At 35.1% G+C, this 12,147-nt stretch overlaps 1 protein-coding gene across 1 annotated transcript in view; it reads left to right on the top strand.

The window, feature by feature from the left end:
- LOC133203037 (uncharacterized) overlaps positions 1 to 12,147 on the top strand; it is a 43,009-nt gene that overhangs the window by 9,616 nt on the left and 21,246 nt on the right. The window contains exons 9-15 of the mRNA XM_061338893.1: positions 3,490 to 3,653; positions 3,831 to 3,942; positions 4,133 to 4,285; positions 6,002 to 6,107; positions 10,665 to 10,765; positions 10,972 to 11,058; positions 11,264 to 11,337. Of these exons, the coding sequence (XP_061194877.1) occupies positions 3,490 to 3,653; positions 3,831 to 3,942; positions 4,133 to 4,285; positions 6,002 to 6,107; positions 10,665 to 10,765; positions 10,972 to 11,058; positions 11,264 to 11,337 (797 nt within the window). The remainder of the gene's footprint in view (positions 1 to 3,489; positions 3,654 to 3,830; positions 3,943 to 4,132; positions 4,286 to 6,001; positions 6,108 to 10,664; positions 10,766 to 10,971; positions 11,059 to 11,263; positions 11,338 to 12,147) is intronic.

Below are 12,147 nucleotides of genomic sequence, written 5' to 3'. Positions count from 1 at the left end.
TTAAAAATATAGAGAATAACTCTGTAGTGAAGTATGTACATTGTAACAAGGAAATAGTTAACAATGGAAGATTTTATTCCGAAGAGTTTAAACATTTAAGTGTCTGTCTTGTCTGATCATCTGTCCATTCCAGTCTTCTGTGTGTTTGTTGAAGGATTCTTTATTATTTTGTTTTTTTAGCTCACCTGAGCCGAAGGCTCAAGTGAGCTTTTCTGATCACATTTTGTCTGTAGTCCGTCTGTCTGTCTGTCCGTCTGTAAACTTTTCACATTTTCGACTTCTTCTCCAGAACCACTGGGCTAATTTCAACCAAACTTGCCACAAAGTATCCTTGGGTAAAGGGGATTCAAGTTTGTTCAAATAAAGGGGCCAGGCCTTCTTCCAAGGGGAGATAATTAAGAATTTGTGAAAAATTAATGGCATCATTAAAAAATCTTCTTCTCAAGAACCACTGTGCTTGAAAATATGAAACTTATGTGGAAGCATCCTCAGGTAGTGTAGATTCAAATTTGTTCAAATCATGACCCCTGGGGGTCGGGTGGGGCCACAATGGACGATCCAAGTTTTACATAGGAATATATAGGAAAAATCTTTAAAAATCTTCTTCTCAAGAACAGCAAAGCCATGATTGGTCATATTTATGTGGTAGCATCCTCAGATAGTGTAGATTCAAGTTTGTTCAAATCATGACCCCTGGGGGTCGGGTGGGGCCACAATGGACGATCCAAGTTTTACATAGGAATATATAGGAAAAATCTTTAAAAAATCTTCTTCTCAAGAACAGCAAAGCCATGATTGGTCATATTTACATGGAAGTTTCCTCAGGTAGTGTAGATTCAAGTTTGTTCAAATCATGACCCCTTGGGGTCGGGTGGGACCACAATGGGCGATCCAAGTTTTACATAGGAATATATAGGAAAAATCTTTAAAAATCTTCTTCTCAAGAACAGCAAAGCCATGATTGGTCATATTTACATGGAAGTTTCCTCAGGTAGTGTAGATTCAAGTTTGTTCAAATCATGACCCCCGAGGGTTGGGTGGGGCCACAATGGGCGATCCAAGTTTTACATAGGAATATATAGGAAAAATCTTTAAAAATCTTCTTCTCAAGAACAGCAAAGCCATGATTGGTTATATTTACATGGAAGTACCGGTATCCTCAGGTAGTGTAGATTCAAGTTTGTTCAAATCATGACCCCCCGGGGATCGGGTGGGGCCACAATGGGCGATCCAAGTTTTACATAGGAATATATAGGAAAAATCTTTAAAAATCTTCTTCTCAAGAACAGCAAGGCCGTGATTGGTCATATTTATATGGTAGCATCCTCAGGTAGTGTAGATTCAAATTTGTTCAATTCATGACCCCCTGGGTTCGGGTGGGGCCACAATGGGCGATCAAAGTTTTACGTAGGAACACATAGTAAAAATCTTTAAAAAAAACTACTTCTGAAGAACAGCAAAGCCATGATTGGTCATATTTACAAGGAAGCATTCCTAGATAGTGTACATTCAAATTTTTTCAAACATAACCCCTGGGGGTCGGGTGGGGACACAATGGGTGATCAAAGTTTTACATAGGAATACATAGGTTAAATATTTAAAAATCTTCTACTCAAGAACAGCAAAGCCATGATTGGTCATATTTAAATGGAAGCATCCTCAGATAATGTAGATTCAAATTTGTTCATTTTATGACCCCCCCCCCCCCCCCCAACCACTTTTATATTTAAACTTTTCAACCTTTCAAGACTGAACGGATTTCTGCTTTTTCCTAGCCATAGTGCTCAGGTGAGCGATATGGCCCCTGGGCCTCTTGTTTCGTTGTTGTTGTTGTTGTTTTGTGTGTGTTTTTTTTTTTTAGAATCTGCCAAATTTCTTTTGATTTCTTTCAAAGTGAACTCCTTTATGATTTAGATTTATAATGTTGGTTAAAATTAGTTCATAGTGGATGATGATTTACATGTTTATTTAAAAATGGAATACTTTGTTTAGATAAATTAGTTTAAAGTGCTTCTCTTCGTACAGTTTTAACATGATTAAAATAGTTTTAACATGATTAAAATAAAACTTGGTACACAGAAAGAGTTCATCATACTCTGTAATTTAAAATTATTAGTAATCTGTTAGATTTTTTCAAAATACTTTTAATGTGGAATGAAATTTAAAAACCGTAATCAACTGTACTTCTATAAATGTAAAGCTAAAAAAACAAGTCTTCAAGTCTTTGTAATATGTTTCATGTAGAGCTGTTATAAATTCAATGTAGAGTTACAGTGTGATCAGGGACTACTGGTATAGACTATAATTAGTTCAATGTAGAGTAACAGTGCAATCAGGGACTACTGGTATTGACTATTATTAGTTCAATGTAGAGTTACAGTGTGATCAGGGACTACTGGTATAGACTATTATTAGTTCAATGTAGAGTAACAGTGCAATCAGGGACTGCTGGTATAGGCTATTATTAGTTCAATATAGAGTTACAGTGCGATCAGGGACTACTGGTATAGACTATTATTAGTTCAATGTAGAGTGTCATTGAGATCAGGGACTACTGGTATAGACTATTATTAGTTCAATGTAGAGTAACAGTGTAGTCAGGGACTACTGGTATAGGCTATTATTAGTTCAATGTAGAGTAACAGTGCAATCAGGGACTACTGGTATAGACTATTATTAGTTCAATATAGAGTTACAGTGCAATCAGGGACTACTGGTATAGACTATTATTAGTTCACTGTAGAGTTACAGTGCAATCAGGGACTACTGGTATAGGCTATTATTAGTTCAATATAGAGTTACACTGGGATCAGGGACTAATGGTATAGACTATTATTAGTTCAATGTAGAGTTACAGTGTGATCGGGTACTACTGATATAGACTATTATTAGTTCAATATAGAGTTACAGTGCAATCAGGGACTACTGGTATAGACTATTATTAGTTCAATATAGAGTTACATTGGGATCAGGGACTACTGGTATAGGCTATTATTAGTTCAATATAGAGTTACATTGGGATCAGGGACTACTGGTATAGACTATTATTAGTTCAATGTAGAGTTACAGTGTGATCGGGTACTACTGGTATAGACTATTATTAGTTCAATATAGAGTTACAGTGCAATCAGGGACTTCTGGTATAGGCTATTATTAGTTCAATATAGAGTTACATTGGGATCAGGGACTACTGGTATAGACTATTATTAGTTCAATGTAGAGTTACAGTGCGATCAGGGACTACTGGTATAGGCTATTATTAGTTCAATAAATTATAGAGTTACAGTGCGATCAGGGACTACTGGTATAGACTATTATTAGTTCAATGTAGAGTGTCAGTGAGATCAGGGACTACTGGTATAGGCTATTATTAGTTCAATGTAGAGTTACAGAGTGATCAGGGACTACTGGTATAGGCTATTATTAGTTCAATGTACAGTTGCAGTGCGATCAGGGACTACTGGTTCAGATCTTTATTCTGTGTTTCAGTCACCCTATGGATATGAATCTTGGCAGAGGAAGGAATTTTCACACATTGCTGAGTTGTTGAAGAAATTTTGGCACACTGCCTATCCACCATTAGCTAATAACTATAAACAGAACCACAGGGGAATCCTGGAAGATTACAAGACACTCTTGTCTAAACTTCTCAGGTAATGAAATAATTATGTTGATTTCTTATTCAAGAATTTTCACATTAATATTAGCATTTTTTAAGAAGAGATAAAAAAAAAATAACTCTGCATTTAACATTATTGAGCATTAGCTGATTTTCATTCCAAGAAATATTAAGAATTATAAAAACCTGTATCAGAATATTTTTGTCTCAGATATGAGTCTCCATATAGAGTAGAAGGAGAGTTACTTGCCCCTGGACTTTCATGTCTTCTGTCATCTGCATCTGTTAGATTACTGAGAGAATTTGGACTCAGATATGGCATTGTAAGAAGTTTTTAAAAATCTCAAAAATAAAGATTTATTGAATAAATGTTCAAAATCTGGTAAATGTAATTTTAAGCATACATGTATGTATTTAATGCTCTAAGCAACTTAATTTAGCTTACTACAGACGGAACTATTATTCTGAATCCCCACAAAAGAGACTTTACCTTGATTGCTTTGTGATTTGTAGAGAGATATTTACAGAAAGTTGGTTTATCTACAATACCTGACTGGTCACTTTGTGCCATCGGCTTGGTTTATTCAGCATGCTTGTACTACACTGTCCTCAGTTCTGGACATGCTGCCAACATCTGGGGCCAGTAATGTACTACTAAAAACCGAGGTAAAGTGTGCTTGAATCTTACTGTATTCATAACAAGATTGAAGGAAACAGGGATTTATAATGTAGTGTTAAATGCATTTTGCAGTATGAATTTTTCCGTCATGTTCACTTATTTGTAAGCTGTATGTCAGTTGTAGACTTGGAGAGTAATTAGTTTTTTCACAAATCATGAAAATTGACACTAAAACTATGTTTATTTAAGTAAAATGAATAACTTAAGCCACAAAAAATTATTTTTTTCTCAAGAATTCTCATGAATGTTCTATAAATTAAGTGATTGAAAAATTGTATGGATTTATTAGGAAAAGTGAGAATTCTGAATATCATAGAAAATTTACAATTTTTTTCACACTTTAGGAAAATAATTTTTTTTATACTTTAGGAATATAATATATGCATCATTTACAACCAAAAATAAAAGTCCAGAAATATTTACCTTTCCATGCATCCATTTTTTAGCTCACCTCAACAAAGTTGGGGGAGCTTATGTAATACCCTCGGCTTCAGTGTCCCAGGTTAAAGATTTTGGAGCAGATTTCTTTTCAAGTACTTCTATGCCCTAAATCGATCAGAGATGCATGGAAGATGCTTCTAGTGTGTTTCATTGTACCAGTCAAGGTTTCAGGTGCTGCAATTTCAGCTATAGAATCACCAGATTAATGTTTTTTGAGCAGGTTAAAGTTTTTGAAGCAGGTCTCATTTCCAAGTAACTATATGCCCTATATTGACCAAACTTGCTTGGATGATACATCTAAGGATGCACACTACCAGGCTTGCTTCAGATGCTGGATCTGACTTAAATTTGCTTCAGATGCTGGATCTGACTTAAATTTGCTTCAGATGCTGGATCTGACTTAAATTTTTGAGAGCAGGTCCATTACCAAGAAATTATAAGGCCTATCTGAACCAGACTTGCATGGATGATGCATCAAAGGATGAATACTCTCAAACTTGCTTTAGATGCTGGATTTGACTTACATTTTCTGGATGAGTGACTAGTTTAAAGTTTTTAGTAAGATAAGTCCATTCCCAAGTAATTGCAAGCCCTGTCGAATCAAAATTGCATAAATAATGCATCTAGGGATGCACACTACTAAATTATTAGTTTAGTGCGGGACTTTGCCTTACTTAAAGACAACATTCATTGAGATGAGCTCTGTAATCTATTATTACCTATGTTTGTTTGTTGCAAGTGTCCATTAGGTGAATAGTCATTTGCAGTGTCTCAGAGCAATGGCTATTCGAGAAGCTTTGTGTCTTGGAGTATGTCAGAAAGGGCAGAGACATTTCAGCCATTGCTGAATTGCTCCCATATTTCAAATGTTCATTTTTAACCATGTTTGTAGGTTGTTTGATTTTTATTTGCATTTACATTATTTATGATAAAATTTCACAAACTTCAAGTTAAAGGAAGAGGTGAGTTACATGTAAATGATTTGGTACAATTAAACCCCAACAAACAAAAGTTAGATTAAGTCTCAAAATATCCCAAGGAATCAATGTATCAAAGTTAAGACTCAAAGTTCTGAAACCATTAAGGCAGTTGTTTTGCTCAAGTAGCTTGCTGGTAATCAGAATGCACCAAATATCAACTTTATAACAAATATAGCTCAGGACATTTTGATCATTCCATGTAGGAATTATTGCTGTTGTTGATTAGATATATACTATTTATATTATATTGTTTGTAGATTCTAATTATCGTGTCTTTTGTAGTATGATATACTGGAGAAGAGTTTAGAAGCTATAGAGAAGCTGTGTTACTCCAATCTCTGTAAGATGAAGAGTTTGTTCCCTAACAACAGACCTGCTGATGGCTTAGGTATTATCAATAATATCTGAAGGAAAACTTTTTCAGATTTGTTATAGTCACCTTTGTCAATCATCATACTATCTACTAACAGTAAAAATTCAGTTATAGCAAAAACCTTGGGACAATATTAGTTCAATCAAAGGTGTACAGGGATTTACCCTGGGTTTTATATTATTTTTATTCTATGGATTTCAACTTGGGTAAATCCTCGTACATCCTTGATTGGACCTGGGTAACAAATTTATTTTCTATGTAACTAAATAAATTCTTTGTAAACCCAAGTCCAATAAATGGTATTTCAAACTATCGATAACATTTACATGCATCATGACGTCATGTTATTTGCTTTTTATACCCCACGCAACTAGTTGCGGGGGGTATAATGTTTTTGACCCGTCAGTCAGTCAGTCAGTCCGTCAGTCCTGTTTTTTTGTCAACGCAACTCCTCCTAAACTGCTGCACAGAATTTCGTCAAACTTTGCAGATATTTAGGACACAATGTGTAGATGTGCATATTACCAGGAAATTCCGATTCCTTTATTTTTTCTGGGAAATTCGGCACTTTTCAACTTTGATTTTTGGACATATCTTGAATATAGAGATGAACAGTTTGTCAGCGCAACTCCTCCTAAACCGCTTCACAGAATTTCGTCAAACTTTGCAGATATTTAGGACACGATGTGTAGATGTGCATATTGTGAGGAAATTCCGATTCCTTTATTTTTTCTGGGAAATTTGGCACTTTTCAACATAGATTTTTGGACATATCTTGAATATAAAGATGTACAGAATGTCAGCGCAACTCCTCTTAAACCGCTGCACAGAATTTCGTCAAACTTTGCAGATATTTAGGACACGATGTGTAGATGTGCAAATTTACCGGAAATTCCGATTCCTTTACTTTTTCTGGGAAATTTGGCACTTTTCAACTTAGATTTTTGGACATATCTTGAATATAGAGATGAACAGAATGTCAGCGCAACTCCTCCTAAACCGCTGCACAGAATTTCATCAAACTTTGCAGATATTTAGGACACGATGTGTAGATGTTCATATTACGAGGAAATTCCGATTCCTTTATTTTTTCTGGAAAATACGGCACTTTTCAACTTAGATTTTTGGACATATCTTGAATATAGAGATGAACAGTTTGTCAGCGCAACTCCTCTTAAACCGCTGCACAGAATTTCATCAAACTTTGCAGATATTTAGGACACGATGTGTAGATGTGCAAATTTACCGGAAATTCCGATTCCTTTACTTTTTCTGGGAAATTTGGCACTTTTCAACTTAGATTTTTGGACATATCTTGAATATAGAGATGAACAGTTTGTCAGCGCAACTCCTTTTAAACCACTGCACAGAATTTCGTCAAACTTTGCAGATATTTAGGACACAATGTGTAGATGTGCATATTACCAGGAAATTCCGATTCCATTATTTTTGCCCTAGGAGTTTTGCTTTTTATTGAAGAAACTTTCCAGCTAGGTAATAAGGAAATCCACTGGAATCAGCCTTTGTAATGACATTTTATGTGAAATATTTTATGATCTTAAAAGACCCCTATTGATTTTGAGATCAAAATCTTAATGATTTAACACACACACACACACAAAATCTTGAATCTTGGATAGTTCTCCCCCCTCCCACCTCCCTCCCTCAGATTGGTGCTTTGCCTTAAATAATTTCATAAGTACAGTATATAAACAAATTCATATGACTACATCATAATTTTGTTTCCATCAATTATTTAAATGTGTAAGTTGTCATGTGTTGGACATGGACTTACACTCATTAACAAATCGAAATCACTGAGGAATTCAAATAACAGTTTGTCAGCATAACTCCTACACTGAATTTCCTGAAACTTCGTAGGTATTTCAGACATAATGTATAGATTTGTATATTACCAAGAAATTTTGATTCCATTATTTATCTAGAAACTTCAGCTCAATTAAATTTGTAACATACAATGATTTGATTGTCCTTATATGCAAGAAGTTTTGATGTGATGATTTTTTGCAAGTAATGCCCCTTTTTGAATTATACTGTGTAATTAAAATGCACTGTGCCATTCAGTACGTGTTGCATTGTCGAGTTTTGGGGGAGCGTGGGGTATGTGAGCTTGCTCACTTTTTTCTTTCATTGTGATAAAGAAACTATGCATTGTGACATCTGATGTCATGTTATTTATCCCCGGCTCAAGCCCAATTAAGTGTATGAAAATTTACACCTGGCTATCTAACCAATCAAATCTTGTGTTACAAACTAGATAGGAAATAAGTGAATTTACTACTTGTTTATTTGTATTGGCTATAGCAAAGTCCTTGGGACCTGTAGATTTACTACATGTATATCTGTATTGATTATAACAAAGTCCTGGGGACCTGTGGATTTACTACATGTATATCTGTATTGGTTATAACAAAGTCCTGAAGACCTGTAGATTTACTACATGTATATCTGTATTGGTTATAACAAAGTCCTGGGGACCTGTGAATTTACTACATGTATATCTGTATTGGTTATAACAAAGTCCTGGGGACCTGTGGATTTACTACATGTATATCTGTATTGGTTGTAACGAGGTCCTAGGGACCTGTAGATTTACTACATGTATATCTGTATTGGTTATAACAAAGTCCTGGGGACCTGTGGATTTACTACATGTATATCTGTATTGGTTATAATGAAGTCCTAGGGACCTGTAGATTTACTACATGTATATCTGTATTGGTTGTAACGAAGTCCTAGGGACCTGTAGATTTACTACATGTATATCTGTATTGGTTATAACAAAGTCCTGGGGACCTGTGGATTTACTACTTGTATATCTGTATTGGTTATAACAAAGTCCTGGGGACCTGTGGATTTACTACATGTATATCTGTATTGGTTATAACAAAGTCCTGGGGACCTGTGGATTTACTACATGTATATCTGTATTGGTTATAACAAAGTCCTGGGGACCTGTAGATTTACTACATGTATATCTGTATTGGTTATAACAAGGTCCTAGGGACCTGTGGATTTACTACATGTATATCTGTATTGGTTATAACAAAGTCCTGGGGACCTGTAGATTTACTACATGTATATCTGTATTGGTTATAACAAGGTCCTAGGGACCTGTTGATTTACTACATGTATATCTGTATTGGTTATAACAAGGTCCTGGGGACCTGTGGATTTACTACATGTATATCTGTATTGGTTATAACAAAGTCCTGGGGACCTGTGGATTTACTACTTGTATATCTGTATTGGTTATAACAAAGTCCTAGGGACCTGTAGATTTACTACATGTATATCTGTATTGATTATAACAAAGTCCTGGGGACCTGTGGATTTACTACATGTATATCTGTATTGGTTTTAACAAAGTCCTAGGGACCTGTGGATTTACTACATGTATATCTGTATTGGTTATAACAAAGTCCTAGGGACCTGTAGATTTACTACATGTATATCTGTATTGGTTATAACAAAGTCCTGGGGACCTGTAGATTTACTACATGTATATCTGTATTGGTTATAACAAAGTCCTGGGGACCTGTAGATTTACTACATGTATATCTGTATTGGTTATAACAAGGTCCTGGGGACCTGTGGATTTACTACATGTATATCTGTATTGGTTATAACAAGGTCCTAGGGACCTGTGGATTTACTACATGTATATCTGTATTGGTTATAACAAAGTCCTGGGGACCTGTGGATTTACTACTTGTATATCTGTATTGGTTATAACAAAGTCCTGGGGACCTGTAGATTTACTACATGTATATCTGTATTGGTTATAACAAAGTCCTAGGGACCTGTAGATTTACTACATGTATATCTGTATTGGTTATAACGAAGTCCTGGGGACCTGTGGATTTACTACATGTATATCTGTATTGGTTATAACAAAGTCCTAGGGACCTGTGGATTTACTACATGTATATCTGTATTGGTTATAACAAAGTCCTGAGGACCTGTAGATTTACTACATGTATATCTGTATTGGTTATAACAAGGTCCTAGGGACCTGTGGATTTACTACTTGTATATCTGTATTGGTTATAACAAAGTCCTGGGGACCTGTGGATTTACTACTTGTATATCTGTATTGGTTATAACAAAGTCCTAGGGACCTGTGGATTTACTACATGTATATCTGTATTGGTTATAACAAGGTCCTAGGGACCTGTGGATTTACTACATGTATATCTGTATTGGTTATAACAAAGTCCTGGGGACCTGTGGATTTACTACATGTATATCTGTATTGGTTATAACAAAGTCCTAGGGACCTGTGGATTTACTACATGTATATCTGTATTGGTTATAACAAAGTCCTGGGGACCTGTTGATTTACTACATGTATATCTGTATTGGTTATAACAAAGTCCTGGGGACCTGTAGATTTACTACATGTATATCTGTATAATGGCTATGGCAAAGTCCTGGGACCTTTTTTTTCTTATGCTTTCTGATTCCATATAATCTTGTTAATGATTTTGAAGTATAGATATGTTATGATATTGCTATCATATATCTTCACTGTTTATCTTTCTGTGACAGACTCTTTAATTTATTTGGTAACTTTGACTCGGAGAGGCTATGAGTATCTTCGTGACAAGAAAGTGCTGAGTGTTGAAGCCGTCCTGAAAAACTGTGTACAGGTGATTCTTTGTTATAATACATATAACATATGGTAGTTATAAAACTTTGAAATCAACATCATTTTGTTTGCATTATATTTATAATACCCATAACATTTGACAGTTATAAAACTTCGAAGTCAATATCATGCTGTATATTTTACTTCCAATTCAAATGAAAACAGAACAAAAAACACACATGATTTTGTTCAATTGTGTATTTACAGAGCATTTTTCCAGTATGCTATGAGGAGCATAAGATTGTAGCAATAAAGGATTTACATCAGAAAGGGACAGGACTTTCACCAACACTGGTCAGTTTTGGATTGTACCCATTCCAGTATAAACACTGTACTTGTAATAACTAGTGTGGTTGTAGCTTACTTAAACAGTAAAACATTGAAATTATCCATTAAAAATAACATATAAATAGTGATACAGATGCAAAAGGCAAGCTGACACCTGGAACATTAGGAACTGTCTACAACTGTATTTAATGGAAATAATTATTTTTTTTAGATGAACAAAATGATCTTTAAGATCAGGGATGAAGTGCAGGATTACAGAAGTCACTACCAGGCAACATTTGAGAAGTAACTTATTTAACATTAATACTATTGATTCATTACATTGCTTGCTTAATCATTAATTTTTCTCAAAACTTAATCTTTCTTAGACATAGTCATGATTGCATTTTTTATGGGCCCCACTCCGCTGAAAGTGATCAGTCTGTCTGTCTATCCATTTGTCCATCCAATATCGCTTGTCCAGAGCATATTTTCTCTTCTGTTGTCCCAATCTGGCTCAAACTTCAGCCATTTAGTGTCTCTGGGTAAAGGATGTGCAGTGACCTTGAACCAATTTTCTAGACCAATGATCAAGGTCAATATGTATCTGATCAATAGTCAAGGTCAATATATATCTCTATTCAAAATCCTTGTCTGAAGCATAGTTTTCTTCCCTTGGCTCATACTTCATCCATAAAGTACATGTGGGAAAGGAGTGTACAGTGACCTTGAAGCAAGTTCAAAGGTCAAGGTCAAAATATATAAAGTCCTTGTTCAGAGCATTTCTTCTCTTAGCTTCATCCCACTCTTACTTCACCTAATGAGTGCCCATGCATAAAATTGACAATACTTTTTGTGAGCATATTTTTTCTTCCTTTTTTCTAATCTGGATAAAACATTAATTACCAAAGAGTGCTTTTGAGTTAAGTGTGTGCAGTGGCCTTGAGCTAAAATTCTAAACCAAGGTAAAGGTCAGAGCAGTACTTTATGTAAAATGGTCTACACTGAGACAAATAGTTTTCTGAGTACCGGTACAAAATGCACCTTTCCAAATACAGTCCTTTACAGTCTCTTTCATCTTAATGTCTTTTACTATAAGTAGGGCCCTTTGAGATA

This window comes from Saccostrea echinata, unplaced genomic scaffold (assembly GCF_033153115.1).
Source record: "Saccostrea echinata isolate AGI-Se365-2 ecotype Australia unplaced genomic scaffold, CSIRO_AGI_Sech_v1 ptg000047l, whole genome shotgun sequence".
NCBI classification, from domain to species: Eukaryota; Metazoa; Mollusca; class Bivalvia; order Ostreida; family Ostreidae; genus Saccostrea; species Saccostrea echinata.
The sequence above is the reverse complement of the archived record's forward strand: the minus strand, read 5'-3'. Positions and strand labels throughout refer to the sequence as shown.